The sequence below is a fragment of the Lupinus angustifolius genome, chromosome LG03, assembly GCF_001865875.1.
Source record: "Lupinus angustifolius cultivar Tanjil chromosome LG03, LupAngTanjil_v1.0, whole genome shotgun sequence".
NCBI lineage: Eukaryota > Viridiplantae > Streptophyta > Magnoliopsida > Fabales > Fabaceae > Lupinus > Lupinus angustifolius.
Window position 1 is genome coordinate 16,193,252 of NC_032011.1, and position 16,556 is coordinate 16,209,807.

General features: G+C 32.1%; 4 protein-coding genes across 5 annotated transcripts; 1 reads left to right on the forward strand and 3 right to left on the reverse strand.

Moving 5' to 3' along the window:
* On the forward strand, nt 502-7,761 carry LOC109343532 (probable terpene synthase 2). 2 transcript variants are annotated; one of them, XM_019581878.1, is made up of 7 exons: nt 502-669; nt 800-1,076; nt 1,559-1,931; nt 2,004-2,222; nt 2,325-2,463; nt 6,605-6,853; nt 7,216-7,761. In XM_019581878.1, the coding sequence occupies exons 1-7, from the start codon at nt 538-540 to the stop codon at nt 7,507-7,509; spliced, it is 1,683 nt and encodes a 560-aa protein (XP_019437423.1). In that variant the 5' UTR covers nt 502-537; the 3' UTR covers nt 7,510-7,761. The 2 variants fall into 2 exon arrangements, with proteins under 2 accessions (XP_019437423.1, XP_019437424.1); XM_019581879.1 differs by having other exon boundaries at nt 800-851.
* LOC109342377 lies at nt 10,258-11,025 on the reverse strand. The gene has a single exon (XM_019580371.1). The coding sequence runs from the start codon at nt 11,023-11,025 to the stop codon at nt 10,258-10,260; it is 768 nt and encodes a 255-aa protein (XP_019435916.1).
* Nucleotides 12,750-13,517, reverse strand: LOC109342378. Its single transcript, XM_019580372.1, has one exon. It carries the CDS (start codon nt 13,515-13,517, stop codon nt 12,750-12,752), a length of 768 nt encoding a protein of 255 aa, XP_019435917.1.
* On the reverse strand, nt 15,241-15,672 carry LOC109342379. Its single transcript, XM_019580373.1, has one exon. It carries the CDS (start codon nt 15,670-15,672, stop codon nt 15,241-15,243), a length of 432 nt encoding a protein of 143 aa, XP_019435918.1.

Here is a 16,556-nt window from a genome sequence, read left to right on the forward strand (position 1 = left end):
TTCTCTTATTATATGTCATTGTTTGGTTCAACTTTTATTTTGGGGCAAAGTAATTTTTTTTTAAATTTGTACTCAAGCTCTAAGCATGTTTCACAAACTTTAAAAAATTATTTAACATGTTTTTCCAACCAAAAATAATTGTAGAGTAATTATTTAATAAGACCCCGTTAGGAGCAGCATGTTATATTTATACCCTTCATAATTTAAATTCTGAAAGAAATATTAATTTATACAAACAATTTTTTACTTATTTTCATAATTTATTATGTAAAATTGATTATTCTTTTTACATAACACAGATAAAAGAAATTGAATAACTACAATCTAATTTTGACAATCATATCAAACACGCTTCTTTTATGGAAAGAATGCAAAATATGTATTCCACTTATTCCTTTATAAATACTAACCTGTATTTTTTATACAAACCCTAGAAATCACTGTATTACTAAAAGTGCAACACTATATAAACTTGCTTCAGTTTTACTAAAAGTGCAAGAGTCATCGATAAAGCCTCAATTTTACTAAAAGTTAAATATGTCTTTTGCTTCCTCAACCCTCACTTGCTTCAGCCTAGTTGACAAATCTGATGACTTGCGTTCACAAATTGCACATTTTCACCCAACCATTTGGAAAGATTATTTCCTTCAATATGCTTCAGATTCTAAGGTCTCTCTATAATAATGTTCCTTGTGCATGCAACAATGATATAATATAACTATAGAAGTTATTAACTCTTGCTACTAATTCACCACTTAAGGACATTATTATAGTACAAAGTTTTGTTTATCATATGCAGGAACTCGATCTAACTTCACCAGAGATTGAAACTTTGAAAGAAGAAGTAAGGAGTATGCTTCTCTCAACAGTTGAGAAACCCTTAACAAAAGTGGACTTGATTGATTCAATATGTCGTTTGGGAATGCAATATCATTTTGAATATGAGATTGAACAAGTGCTACAAGATACGTACAAGAACTACGTTGAAAATGGAGAAATAATTGTTGAAGGCAACCTTGACACTCTTGCTCTAATCTTTAGGTTATTGAGGCAAGAAGGATTTATGGTTTCACCAAGTATATCCTTCACTTTATTATCTTGTTTGATTTCCTTTTCCAACAATATCTTTTACTAAACAATATTGTCCCCCCATAAAAAAAACTAGACATAGGAGTTGGGTTTGTTAAAAAATTAGTTTAAACTTCCAAACATTAAAGGGTGGGAATAGAATAAGCCATAAATCAATGGATTAACATGATGAAAGTCTCCAGAATTCAATGTGTCTTTTATTAGCATGAGTTATAATAGATGTTTCAGACTTTTTCTACAAAATATAACTATCCTAAAATCAATTCCGTGAACCAAAACAAATTTGTGTTTTCTTGTACTTAATTAGAATTTTAATGACAAAGTTGAAGTTATATATATTGAGTTATACAAAGTCTTATATATTTTCCAGGAGTACGTAACCTAAAGGCATAAAAACAATCTTACAACTTCAACTCCATAACCTTTTCTTTTCATAGTTTATTTTTTTACATTAATTGTCTCTAACCAGATGTGTTCAACAAGTTCCGGGATGTGCATGGGAAATTTGATGAAAGAATTAACACAGATGTTGAGGGAATGTTAAGCTTGTATGAAGCCTCATATCTAAGGATTCATGGAGAAAACATATTAGATGAAGCACTTGCATTCACCTCCACTCACCTTGAGTCCATTTCTTCGCAATTGAGACCTTTTCTTGAGGAACAAATAAAATATAGCTTAAGGCAACCTCTTCATATGGGCTTGCCTAGACTAGAGGCGCGTCGATACATTTCTATCTACCAGCAAGATCCTTCTCATCATGAATGTCTACTCGCTTTAGCAAAATTGGATTTCAATATTCTGCAGAAACTTCATCAAAAAGAAGTTGGGAACATTAGCAAGTAAGTTATATCTATTGAACAATAAAACAATTCCTACATAAATATAATTTATGTTGTTTTATCTCTCTATAGGTGGTGGAAGGAGTTGGACATTCCAAGAAATCTACCATTTATTCGAGATAGGATTGTAGAATTGTGCTTCTGGATTTTGGGGGTATATTTTGAGCCACAATATTCTCAAGCAAGAAAAATAATGATGAAAGTAATCTTCCTAGTAGCAATCGTTGATGACACATATGACGCATTTGGAACAATTGACGAATTAGAACTTTTCACCAAGGCAATTGAAAGGTTGATTAGAAAATCACATAAACTTTCTTTGATTCAATATTTCATTTTTCTGTTTAAAATCTCAAAGTGCATTTGATTGAGAAAATTTTCAATTATTTTCAGGTGGGATATTAGCTGTTTAAATGATCTCCCAGAATATATGAAATTAACTTATGGGCTCCTCATGAACGTTTATGAGGAAACAAAGCAACTTGTGATGAAAGAAGGAAGAGCATACAGCATTGACTATGGGATAAAAGAAGTATGCATTTTTTCATACTTGTTTGTGGCCATTAATCTTCTCATTTTGTTTCCTAACTAGAAGTGCTAATGTTTATAAAAGTATATCATAATCTATAAAAAGTGTTGCGAGTATTATTATTAGATCAAATGAGTTCAACAATATTTATAAATATTCATTCGAATTAAAATCCTCTCTCTCACTATACCAAAACGAAACATGACATTAAATATTTTTATAATGGATGTCGGTTGAAAAGGATACCAACTTTCCCGGTTAAAAAAAGGTGAACATCTGTTATTTCATAAAATGTGTTATTTCATAAAGTGTGTTATTTCATGTGTCACTGCTGTAAACTTTATTTGAAGTCATGTATAAATGGATCTTAAGAAATCATAGTTTTTACATCCATAAGAATAGTTACAGATTACTAACATTTCCTCATGGCGATACGATCCTCCATTTAGTTGTTGTTTGGTGTTCTTGGTTTATAGAGTAACTTTTCTATCTCCTTCCCGTTCTTACTATGCTCTTCCTTAAGTGATGGCTGATAGAGCAATCTTTATGGGCAGAGATAGGGACAATGTTTATGGTCCTTTTTCTTGTTAGTATAGTGCTTCCATCAAGCACTATATATAGGCTCTTTTCCAAGAGTCTTAACATTTCATTGATGACTCTTCATCCAAGAGTTATGTCATGAAACAATGAAATGATATATCTATTCATGTCACAATAAGCATATTTCTTACAACTGCTGCTTGTGAAAGAAACAAAATTACAAATTACTAAGCAGAGCCTATTTTTCAGACTACATATTACTAAGGAAATATATAGTTATGTAGGCCTTATCTATTTCTAAAGAAACCAACATGGATGAACTCTAGGATTAAACCCCTCCAAGAATTGCACTTTGATCTCGCACTTTGATCTCGCCCTAAAAGAAGAAAGCCTATCTGTACAAGTATTTCCTTCGTTGTATATGTGCGAAAACGTTTAGTTCCATTTGGCAGGTAAGAAGAATGGAGTTTCGTCATTTGTTTGTGAGAACCCTTGGTATCTTGATTTCTCCTAAAAAGGCTTTAATCACTAATTCTACATTTAATCCTGCATGTCCAGATTGTGTGAATTAAATTGATAATTGTAGCTACAATGACATTCTTAGACCGAGGACTCCAACCGCAATTAGAAATGGACATAACAATGACTAGGTATTTTTTGTCAACATTAATTTTAATTATTTTGTTGTGCTAATCCCACAATGCACTAGAAAAATGACACGAGTCACTATACTTTAAGCATAAATTACAAATAGAAACCATTGGGATGCCTCGTCATTGCAATTTCTCATCATTTGGAGGTTGTCGTGAAACAGTCTCCAAAAAATGAATGATGTTGAAGGACATATATTATTTTTCCAGTTTAGCTTGCACCAAGAAAGCTGAGTGTTTTTGGAGCTATGTCACCAATGTAGGCTTCTCTGAGCAATAAGTCACCATCTTTAGATTGTTGTCATACCAATTTGTCCTCTGGTTTATCTTTTGGAATTATGATTTTGCTGATCATGCTGGTTATGTTTGGATGGTATTGACACACATGAGAGAGCCATCCAATTACACTCAATGATGGAGTCTTTAACCCTTCTTTTCAGGTTTTGTTTATGAGGGATATTAAGCAAGTCTAGCAAAGTTTTCCCGATCCAATTTTCTTTATAATAATGAATTTTTCTATTATCCAAATTAAATTTTTAAGGTCATTGTAGATGTTAGCTTTTATATCACAGGCGAAACAGAGGATTTGATGTACCTAGGATTGGTCCAAGAAAACATGCTCCTATAGTTTTGGCAAATCTTGATTAGTGGTCACCATTTCGTAAACCAATTTTACCATACCTTCTCTATTCAGAGCCTTAAGGCTTTGTTTGGTTGACAAGAGAAAATGAGGCGAGAGAATCCTACCTTCAGATAGGCTTTTCTATTTCTAGATTAATAACCAAATCATTTTCCAGTTTTTCTTCCAGCACAGGAGAATCATTGTTAGGAGGTTGCTTATCCTTTTTGTGTGTTAGTTGATCCTAGCCCGATTCCTAATATTAAGGGTGACAAAATTATCCATAATCCAAAAATCCATCCAAACTCATCCAAATTAAATCCATTCAAATCTACCTGTTAGAACTAATGGATTTAAATGGATATAATCCAATGAATAGTATTGATAATGGATGGATTCAAATCCATCTATTATATCCAATAGATTTCCACGGGTATATCCATTTGGGTAGATACTCAACCCATTCAAAAAAAATTAAAACAAAATTTTCCAATTAATTCAGTATTAATATAAAAAATCTCTCTCACCTTTCTAACAACCAATGTTGTTAAAACCATACTGGTTATCAAACTGGTCATGGTACTGGTGTAGTGGTATAGTCGTTCAACCTATGCTTCAGTAATTAAGCCGCATGTCTGTTAAACCAGACATACCAGCTTTTATATATATATATATATATATATATATATATAAACCTTTAAGAAAAAAATCAATTAAGTAGATACTCAAATTTATAATCCATATTCATAATCTACTCAAAATTCACATAAACAAACAATTTAAGTCCTTAACAAATTCAAAGTCTAAATTGCAAAACATATATCAATCCAAAAGTATCACTTAACGAATACAAAATATAAATAAATGACACAAGTTCATAACTCACTTTACAAAACAAATAAATGTGGAGTTTTAACATTTAACACCAAGGAGTCAAAGTTGTCTCAAGGTTCCATTTTTGCACCAAATCCTACCTTCAGATAGTTGACTCCAAGATTACACAAATATCAGTGAGATTAAACACAAATGTTAGGAACCAAAAAGTGTACTCTATGCATGCCTTGAAAGCATGTGCTTCGAAGTCTTGAAGAATGGTTGGAAAGAGGGGTCACCATGTAATGGGTTTTTAAGTTTTTTTTTCTTTAAAAAAAATATGTGTATAAATCGGTCGGTTTAGTCAAATTTTGGTCGATTTACCGGTTGCGACCGGTTTTTAATCAGTTTTGATACTAGGTCGGTTCAATATCCGTATTGTACCGGTTAGGGGTCTAGTTAAGGGTCCTTTTTGCCGGTATTCCGGTCGGACCGACCAACACGGTACAGATTTTATATCAGTGCTAACAACACAATCTTACACACATTACAAAAGTTGAAAATTGCAATTGTGATTTTAAAAAGTGCTTATCAAAAAGTATAAACGATTTTAGCCTTAGTGCTTTACCCCAACATCTTAGGGTAAGAAAACATTTTCTTAGAACCACACACCTTAATGAAAGTATAAATATATCATTTTGGTTATTGACTAATATGATAATATAATAACAAAATGAAATATTTCAGGAAGATAGTCTATTGCATACAACTTGTGGAAGTCTCAATTATGTTGCACATAGATTCTTGCCAATAAGAGTGTGTATAATTGATTGATTGGAATCCATTGGATATGAATGGATTCACCAAATCTTTTAAAATGGATACATGGATAGAATTGATTGATTGGAATCCATTGGATATGAATGGATGAAATAAATTAAAAAATGCGATGTAATAGATTTATATGGATTGCTGAATAGTTTTTCATCTATCCATTAACATTCAAATCCAAATTCATTCAAACTCATCCAATTACCACCCATGCATGTTTCTTCTAAAGGTTATCGGCAAGTGAGTTGTGACATTTATGAGAAAATTTTGGTAAGTTTTCATAAATTATTGATAAAAATAAGGCAAACCCTTCTCATTCAACAAGAACCTAATATCTTAGCTCTATGTGATTCAAACCCTTGCCGCAGAACACTGGAGAGCCTTTGTCATTGTAGCGCCATTGAGTCCTCGAGGAGGAGCGTCTCTATTGCACTACAACACCATGGTGGAGACTCATCACACCTCAGCCTTCTATCGCTTCAGAGTCCCTCACTAGCTTTCTCTTTCTTGATTTGCGACTCACATATCAATGACATTAAATAATTTGATAGCATAATTAATGTATTCACATTTTCATATTTACAGAATGATTTGTTTGCATTTTTTATCATTTTGTCATATATTGCATATATTATACTTTTCTCACTATATCTCTATATAATTATAAAATAATTCTTGTTAATGATGGAAGTTTAAAAAAATTGCCCAAGCCTACATGACTGAGGCCAGATGGCTCAACTGCAAATATATACCAACAACGGAGGAGTATACAAACATATCATTAGTATCATGTGGTTACCCATTGCTCGCGACAACTTCTTACATTGGCATGGGAGACATTGCCACTGAGGAAATCTTCAAATGGGTGACAAAGGAACCAAAAATTATTAAGGCTTCTAGTGTTGTTGGCCGGTTAATGGATGACATTGTGTCAAACGAGGTATACCAAATAATATGAAATATTACTTTATGTTTTTATAATTTTTATTTCCTAATTAAATGACATTTTTTGATTGGTCTAAGACACTATTGAAGATACGAAAAAGGATAGTAGATCTCCATTCATGTTTGTAGTAATAAATGAGAATGCATATTACTTCCTTAATTAGTAACATGAATATTAAGTAATTGATAGGTTGTCATGTATGCTTTATCATGTATCACAAAAATAAGTTATTTTACTACTATATATGCCATATATAATAGCTACAAAAATGAACTTTATTAGGAATCATGTCTTTGATTTTTCTGTTGTATAATACAAATACTTATGTAAATTGTGTCTCTCGTTTTTGGACATAGTTTGAACAAAAAAGAGAACATGTTGCTTCATTTCTTGAATGCTATATGAGGCAATATGGTATGTCCAGGGAAGATGCTATTAATGAATGTCGGAGAAGAGTTACCAATGCTTGGAAGGATATAAATGAGGAGTGTCTTAGGCAAACCAAAGTGCCAAAGCCTTTTGTGATGCGCATTCTTAATCTAACACGTTCTATAGATGTGATCTACAAAGATCAAGATAACTTCACTCATGCGGGAGGGGTAATGAAGACATACATTCAAGCTTTGCTTGTAGACCCGGTTCCAATATGAGCGAGGATTTGGTGAATTTTCTAAGTATCATGAACAAACAATGTTTAATTTGAAGGTATTTTTTTTATTAATCTTTCAGTTGTTTAATGTGTTGTATTTTTTGTCAACTCATGTTGTATTTTTACTTTTAATTCAGAGAAAATGAGCATGTATGTGGGGGCCCGGTTTGATGTATCTAGCGAGGGACAATTTATTTGAACTTTGTACCTTTCATGCATTGTGCCTATAAAGAATAAACTAATTTTGGAGTCAAATTTTTATTTATTTATCTATCATCTATCATGTTATGTAGCAAACAAAAAAAAAGTGTAGAGAGGAAATGTGTTATGTAGAAGACATTATTTTATTCATCAACAAGATACATGATTTATACACCATGGAAAAGAAAACTGGTGCAGAAAAATAAATTTATTTCCACATGAATAGCATAATGATTCAGATAAGTACTCTAATATTGTACATGAAATATACCTAACGGTCATATTGGCTCTTTATTTCCTAATGAATATTCCTTATTGCCTAATGAATAGAAACATAACAGATTTTGAGTCATATTAATCAACATTCCTCCTTGACTCTGGAGCTGTAAACTTCAAGCTTTTGTCATATGCTTATTATCAGAACCGTCAAGATTGAACTTGGTTACATAAGTCCATTTGACTCCTATACTCTACTTGTGTTTAGGCATCTCTACCAACTTCCATGTCTCATTTTTTCAATGATCACGAGCTCCTCCTTCGTTGCATCTATCAATTTCTAGTCACTTCCACCTTCTTCATATTTTGCAACATCTAATAGTGTACTCATAGGTCCTCCAATATTTGTGTATATCAGTTGCAGCTTCTGTGTAGCCTTCCATTTTTTTTTTGCGGAAAAAGAAGCCTTGTATGCTTCCCATATCGACAGGCAATGCGTGTAGGAGACTTTGTTTATGTTTGTTCTTTGTGTACTGCAACTTGCTCATCTTTCATCAAATCCATGATAAAACTTTTGTCTTTCATTTGAACTTTGAACACCTCTCTACCTTCTGAATCTTTAATCATGCAGTTTTGTCTTCAAACAAAACCTTATAGCCTTTCTCCATCAACTGAGGAACACTTAACAAATTTTCATTAATTTCATGAACATATAAGACATCATGAATTAATTTAAAACTTGTGTAACTTTAAATTGCAATTGTTCATTTGCCTTTTGTTGCAATATATATCCCATTTCCAATTATGACTTTGGAAATAGCAATTTCAAGCTCTCTGAAGAGCTCGCGATCATAATTCATGTGGTTTATACAACCACTATCAATGAGCCAACTTTTTGTAGAACTGTTGGCGTCAAAACATGATACTGCAAACAGTTACTCTTCTTGTGATTGATCATCAACAATATTAGCTTCTCCTTGTTGTTGTTGTTGAGACTAGCATATCTTTTCCACGTGCCTTAACTGACCATACTTATAACATCTTGCATCATGCCTCCACCAACATTTGTTTTGTGGAGGATTAGTTTTTTATTTGCAGTATGAGCAAGGTGGAAAGACTTCATTATTGCCACTTTTGTTATTTTACTTGTTGCTTGTAGAACCTACATGTTTGTGGTTATTAATTTGCCTATTTTTCTTGTCTTTCCAACCATTGTAATTTTGTAATTTCATTTGAAAAGCACTCTTCATAGATCCTTCTTGTTTCATAAGCCTCATTTGCTCTTGTGCTTGTAATGCATTCACACAATCATTACGTTATCATAAATGCGGAAAAATAACTGAACATTTGTAAAATTAATTCTTAGTTTGAAGAGGAGGTTGACCAAAATATTGACATAAATATAAGGATATCCAGGTGACATGATAACTCATTTACTTAAACCCTACGAATGATTTTTGGTGAAAGCCTCCATAGGAGGAAATAGAAGATAAATAATTTATATTCACATCCCATACTATCGGCAAGATAAAAATATTGGAAAACTTTTAAAACCTTGAATTCATAAGTGTGTAAACAAAAAAATTCAAAAGACAATGGTTCTGTGCTACAACAAAAATTCGTCGACAATGACTCTTTTTTTCCGGCTCACCAAACAAAATTTCATTCTTCACTCCAATAATTAGAATGTTTTAGATTAAAAATTAGATTTGTATCCTATGGGTGTGCACATTCAAATGATTCACCTCCAAATAGAAAATATAAGGGTCTACATCATGGAAGTCATAGAGAGATCATACAATGAATGACTCTAATTATTTTCAATATGACACATCTTTCTCTTTTCTAATGTTCTTTGTATTCCCCTATGCCTCGTGTTTGATCCAAATCTGTCTTTTCATACTTGTCATTAATATTAGTGCATTTGAAATAATGCTTAATATGTTTATGATTACATATCTATATATCAAACTTAAGATTCATGTTTCCCAAATTAAAATCTAAAGTTCATTTCCAAATGTCAAATCATTATTGTTGACCTTATTTTAAATTTGTACTATTTCGCAACCTCGTTTTATCTCAATGGTCATTTCTCATTCATCTCTTTTCAACAAAAATATACCAAGACGGTTTCTTCGTGAATACAAAAGTGTCAGCTTTAATAATTGTACCAGAGATATAGAATTAAGTACTTCTTTTACTAGTAATAAAGTTTTTTGAGTCCATTTGGGGGATTACGAACTCTTGATTGACACCAAGAGATAAAAAATATTCACAAAATTGTAGTTTCGGCAACACATCAAAATATCGAGAACTTGACTAGCATGAGATGTTAAAAAGGGTGAAGGTTCCTACTAAATATATTTGTTTTGGCAAAAAAACCAACCATTACTTGTTTGTAAGGTAAGAATGATCTTCGTTTATCGCCCTCCTTTCTCGTTCTACTCATCCTATAATGCTTCTCGTAAGCTGAGAATTCGATTTTGTGCTCCTCTTTCTTGGTCTTCTTTTTCGTGACATTTTTGTCTTTAAGGTCGTTGTGCTTCACTTGCTTGGGTGGTGCTGGTGATGAAGGATTCATTAAAATAAAGGTATCATCCCCTTCACTATTGCTACGAAGCTTCATATCCCTCATAATCCTCAACTGGTCTGAAAAGCCAGTGGAGCTACTTTTCTTGCACCTCTCATGTGAAGTGACCACCTCCAAAATTGTCATTTCTTCTGACCACTTGTAGAGTGGTTCCTCTGTTTTGCGGTCTAACATGGAGGATAGATGGTTGTGCTCCTCAACGAATAATTTTTTCAGTGGTGGACGGGGAGACAAAGTCCTTTTTTTGTGTGTGTCAGCATGGAGAGCAGATTGGCCGCAAATAGGAAACATTGGTAGGATTTGTCCATTGCCAAATATCTCATCAGCAAAGAAAAGTGTTCCTTGGGGATTATCACATGAAAAACTAAACTCTTCTTCTTCTTCAAAGTACTCTTCCTCATGCTCTAATTTGATGTTGGAATTTAAATCTTCATCGGGTTTCTTAGAAATGGGAGAGAACTCCTTGGAGTCATTGAATGTGTGAGGCAAAATAATAGAAAGAGCTTGCATTCTTGTTATCTTGAGAGATGAGGATCTATTCATTGTTTAGAATGATGAGTGTGTTTCTAAATTTCTGTGAGGTTAATGGATAGTTTGAAGTGATTGTGAAATTATAAATGAGCTTTATATTTAAAGCGGGGTTGGTTCTTAAAATGTGCTTAGATGGTTTGGGAGTTTGAAACTTTTAAGGAGATAATTGGATATAGATCCTAAATCAATCTTAGATGTTATAACTTCTTAGAGAGCAAGAGCGGCGAGGTAACAACTTTGTTAGGCGCTTATTGTTTTAAACGTTTTGTTTTATTTGTTTTTTGATGGAATAACTTGTTTAAACCTTTTATCTTTATAATTTTGTTTGTGCTATCACCACGTGCGTTCAACTTATCTTACACAACCTCCTCATTTCTAACCTTTTTTTATAGGTGTTTGTTTAGGAAACAAATCATTATATTTACTAATATGTAATTTTCAGCTTTTTTTTTCAAACTCAAAAAACATTAGAGCTAACAATAAAAAATGGAGAAGAAAACTAAAATTTACAGGAGGTAATAAAGTTAACATGTTATTAATTTAATTCATCCTTTTACAAAAAATTAAGTTTTAAACTATTTTACCACAGTCGTAATCAAATCTCATTACCAAAATCATAATAGATATTGTAAAGTATTATTAGCTTAAATGGATAATATATTTTGTAACTCTAAAACAATCATCACGTTATCATAAATGCGGAAAAATAACTGAACATTTGTCAAAATAATTCTTAGTTTGAAGAGGAGGTTGACCAAAATATTGACATAAATATAAGGATATCCAGGTGACATGATAACTCATTTACTTAAACCCTACGAATGATTTTTGGTGAAAGCCTCCATAGGAGGAAATAGAAGATAAATAATTTATATTCACATCCCATACTATCGGCAAGATAAAAATATTGGAAAACTTTTAAAACCTTGAATTCATAAGTGTGTAAACAAAAAAATTCAAAAGACAATGGTTCTGTGCTACAACAAAAATTCGTCGACAATGACTCTTTTTTTCCGGCTCACCAAACAAAATTTCATTCTTCACTCCAATAATTAGAATGTTTTAGATTAAAAATTAGATTTGTATCCTATGGGTGTGCACATTCAAATGATTCACCTCCAAATAGAAAATATAAGGGTCTACATCATGGAAGTCATAGAGAGATCATACAATGAATGACTCTAATTATTTTCAATATGACACATCTTTCTCTTTTCTAATGTTCTTTGTATTCCCCTATGCCTCGTGTTTGATCCAAATCTGTCTTTTCATACTTGTCATTAATATTAGTGCATTTGAAATAATGCTTAATATGTTTATGATTACATATCTATATATCAAACTTAAGATTCATGTTTCCCAAATTAAAATCTAAAGTTCATTTCCAAATGTCAAATCATTATTGTTGACCTTATTTTAAATTTGTACTATTTCGCAACCTCGTTTTATCTCAATGGTCATTTCTCATTCATCTCTTTTCAACAAAAATATACCAAGACGGTTTCTTCGTGAATACAAAAGTGTCAGCTTTAATAATTGTACCAGAGATATAGAATTAAGTACTTCTTTTACTAGTAATAAAGTTTTTTGAGTCCATTTGGGGGATTACGAACTCTTGATTGACACCAAGAGATAAAAAATATTCACAAAATTGTAGTTTCGGCAACACATCAAAATATCGAGAACTTGACTAGCATGAGATGTTAAAAAGGGTGAAGGTTCCTACTAAATATATTTGTTTTGGCAAAAAAACCAACCATTACTTGTTTGTAAGGTAAGAATGATCTTCGTTTATCGCCCTCCTTTCTCGTTCTACTCATCCTATAATGCTTCTCGTAAGCTGAGAATTCGATTTTGTGCTCCTCTTTCTTGGTCTTCTTTTTCGTGACATTTTTGTCTTTAAGGTCGTTGTGCTTCACTTGCTTGGGTGGTGCTGGTGATGAAGGATTCATTAAAATAAAGGTATCATCCCCTTCACTATTGCTACGAAGCTTCATATCCCTCATAATCCTCAACTGGTCTGAAAAGCCAGTGGAGCTACTTTTCTTGCACCTCTCATGTGAAGTGACCACCTCCAAAATTGTCATTTCTTCTGACCACTTGTAGAGTGGTTCCTCTGTTTTGCGGTCTAACATGGAGGATAGATGGTTGTGCTCCTCAACGAATAATTTTTTCAGTGGTGGACGGGGAGACAAAGTCCTTTTTTTGTGTGTGTCAGCATGGAGAGCAGATTGGCCGCAAATAGGAAACATTGGTAGGATTTGTCCATTGCCAAATATCTCATCAGCAAAGAAAAGTGTTCCTTGGGGATTATCACATGAAAAACTAAACTCTTCTTCTTCTTCAAAGTACTCTTCCTCATGCTCTAATTTGATGTTGGAATTTAAATCTTCATCGGGTTTCTTAGAAATGGGAGAGAACTCCTTGGAGTCATTGAATGTGTGAGGCAAAATAATAGAAAGAGCTTGCATTCTTGTTATCTTGAGAGATGAGGATCTATTCATTGTTTAGAATGATGAGTGTGTTTCTAAATTTCTGTGAGGTTAATGGATAGTTTGAAGTGATTGTGAAATTATAAATGAGCTTTATATTTAAAGCGGGGTTGGTTCTTAAAATGTGCTTAGATGGTTTGGGAGTTTGAAACTTTTAAGGAGATAATTGGATATAGATCCTAAATCAATCTTAGATGTTATAACTTCTTAGAGAGCAAGAGCGGCGAGGTAACAACTTTGTTAGGCGCTTATTGTTTTAAACGTTTTGTTTTATTTGTTTTTTGATGGAATAACTTGTTTAAACCTTTTATCTTTATAATTTTGTTTGTGCTATCACCACGTGCGTTCAACTTATCTTACACAACCTCCTCATTTCTAACCTTTTTTATAGGTGTTTGTTTAGGAAACAAATCATTATATTTACTAATATGTAATTTTCAGCTTTTTTTTTCAAACTCAAAAAACATTAGAGCTAACAATAAAAAATGGAGAAGAAAACTAAAATTTACAGGAGGTAATAAAGTTAACATGTTATTAATTTAATTCATCCTTTTACAAAAAATTAAGTTTTAAACTATTTTACCACAGTCGTAATCAAATCTCATTACCAAAATCATAATAGATATTGTAAAGTATTATTAGCTTAAATGGATAATATATTTTGTAACTCTAAAACAATCATCACGTTATCATAAATGCGGAAAAATAACTGAACATTTGTCAAAATAATTCTTAGTTTGAAGAGGAGGTTGACCAAAATATTGACATAAATATAAGGATATCCAGGTGACATGATAACTCATTTACTTAAACCCTACGAATGATTTTTGGTGAAAGCCTCCATAGGAGGAAATAGAAGATAAATAATTTATATTCACATCCCATACTATCGGCAAGATAAAAATATTGGAAAACTTTTAAAACCTTGAATTCATAAGTGTGTAAACAAAAAAATTCAAAAGACAATGGTTCTGTGCTACAACAAAAATTCGTCGACAATGACTCTTTTTTTCCGGCTCACCAAACAAAATTTCATTCTTCACTCCAATAATTAGAATGTTTTAGATTAAAAATTAGATTTGTATCCTATGGGTGTGCACATTCAAATGATTCACCTCCAAATAGAAAATATAAGGGTCTACATCATGGAAGTCATAGAGAGATCATACAATGAATGACTCTAATTATTTTCAATATGACACATCTTTCTCTTTTCTAATGTTCTTTGTATTCCCCTATGCCTCGTGTTTGATCCAAATCTGTCTTTTCATACTTGTCATTAATATTAGTGCATTTGAAATAATGCTTAATATGTTTATGATTACATATCTATATATCAAACTTAAGATTCATGTTTCCCAAATTAAAATCTAAAGTTCATTTCCAAATGTCAAATCATTATTGTTGACCTTATTTTAAATTTGTACTATTTCGCAACCTCGTTTTATCTCAATGGTCATTTCTCATTCATCTCTTTTCAACAAAAATATACCAAGACGGTTTCTTCGTGAATACAAAAGTGTCAGCTTTAATAATTGTACCAGAGATATAGAATTAAGTACTTCTTTTACTAGTAATAAAGTTTTTTGAGTCCATTTGGGGGATTACAAACTATTGATTGACACCAGGAGATAAAAAATATTCACAAAATTGTAGTTTCGGCAACACATCAAAATATCGAGAACTTGACTAGCATGAGATGTTAAAAAGGGTGAAGGTTCCTACTAAATATATTTGTTTTGGCAAAAAAACCAACCATTACTTGTTTGTAAGGTAAGAATGATCTTCGTTTATCGCCCTCCTTTCTCGTTCTACTCATCCTATAATGCTTCTCGTAAGCTGAGAATTCGATTTTGTGCTCCTCTTTCTTGGTCTTCTTTTTCGTGACATTTTTGTCTTTAAGGTCGTTGTGCTTCACTTGCTTGGGTGGTGCTGGTGATGAAGGATTCATTAAAATAAAGGTATCATCCCCTTCACTATTGCTACGAAGCTTCATATCCCTCATAATCCTCAACTGGTCTGAAAAGTCAGTGGAGCTACTTTTCTTGCACCTCTCATGTGAAGTGACCACCTCCAAAATTGTCATTTCTTCTGACCACTTGTAGAGTGGTTCCTCTGTTTTGCGGTCTATCATGGAGGAAAGATGGTTGTGCTCCTCAACGAATAATTTTTTCAGTGGTGGACGGAGAGACAAAGTTCTTATGAAAGTTTTCACTTGATTGCAAGATTGTTAAGAAAATGTTGTTAAAGTTGTGTTAAGAATTTGGTGAAAGTTATATGGAAGATGATGTATGAATCTCAATGTCTATTTAAATAGGTGTTCAATCAGTCATCATATTCATACATGAAGGTAGAAGTCGATTGGAATAACATTCATTCGTTTTGGGTGAAGTTATTTCAATTTGGATTTGAAAATTTGGTGTAACAACTCTCAGTAACTAATTACTTCAATAGGTAACCGATTACTCAAACTTTTTTTTCCAAATGAGTAATTGGTTACTCCCTTGAGTAAGTGGTTACTCTTTATAGAAATTGTTTGGTAACCTGTTACTCAGTTTGAGCAGTCCTAGTAACACATTACTTGATTATAGTAACTCATTACTTAGTTCTAGTTATTTGTTACTTAAGTCTAGTAACTCATTACTCAAGTCGAGTAACATATTCATTTGTTTTTTAAAAATTTAATCCAATTTAATTCCAAGTTAAAATACTTTTCAAAAAAGGTTTTCCTACTAAGCATTTAAGAGTAGCTTTTCTTTTAGTGTCTTCTTCATTTTAAGGATAGTAGTGTCTTCATCAAAACTATTCTTAAGGTCGGGGGCAATATCTTTTTTACAAAAATCATTATATTTATTTTCATTAGTTTGTAAGGAAAATTATGAAAATATTTTTTATCTTAGTTTAAAAAAGTATTAATTGAATACATAATTAAGTTATTTAGTCAATTTCGTAAAATAATTTGTTAAGTAATATTTTGTTAGGTGAATTAAAATAATATTGACATCAATTTTGGTCATT

Bases quoted from the DNA above. Each gene is read 5' to 3' on its own strand.
- LOC109342377 (XM_019580371.1), bottom strand. From the start codon at position 11,025: ATGCAAGCTCTTTCTATTATTTTGCCTCACACATTCAATGACTCCAAG.
- LOC109343532 (XM_019581878.1), top strand. From the start codon at position 538: ATGTCTTTTGCTTCCTCAACCCTCACTTGCTTCAGCCTAGTTGACAAA. The intron at 1,932-2,003 runs GTAAGTTATATC...ATCTCTCTATAG, and splicing joins GAAGTTGGGAACATTAGCAA to GTGGTGGAAGGAGTTGGACA. The intron at 2,464-6,604 runs GTATGCATTTTT...TAATGATGGAAG, and splicing joins TTGACTATGGGATAAAAGAA to TTTAAAAAAATTGCCCAAGC.
- LOC109342379 (XM_019580373.1), bottom strand. From the start codon at position 15,672: ATGATAGACCGCAAAACAGAGGAACCACTCTACAAGTGGTCAGAAGAA.
- LOC109342378 (XM_019580372.1), bottom strand. From the start codon at position 13,517: ATGCAAGCTCTTTCTATTATTTTGCCTCACACATTCAATGACTCCAAG.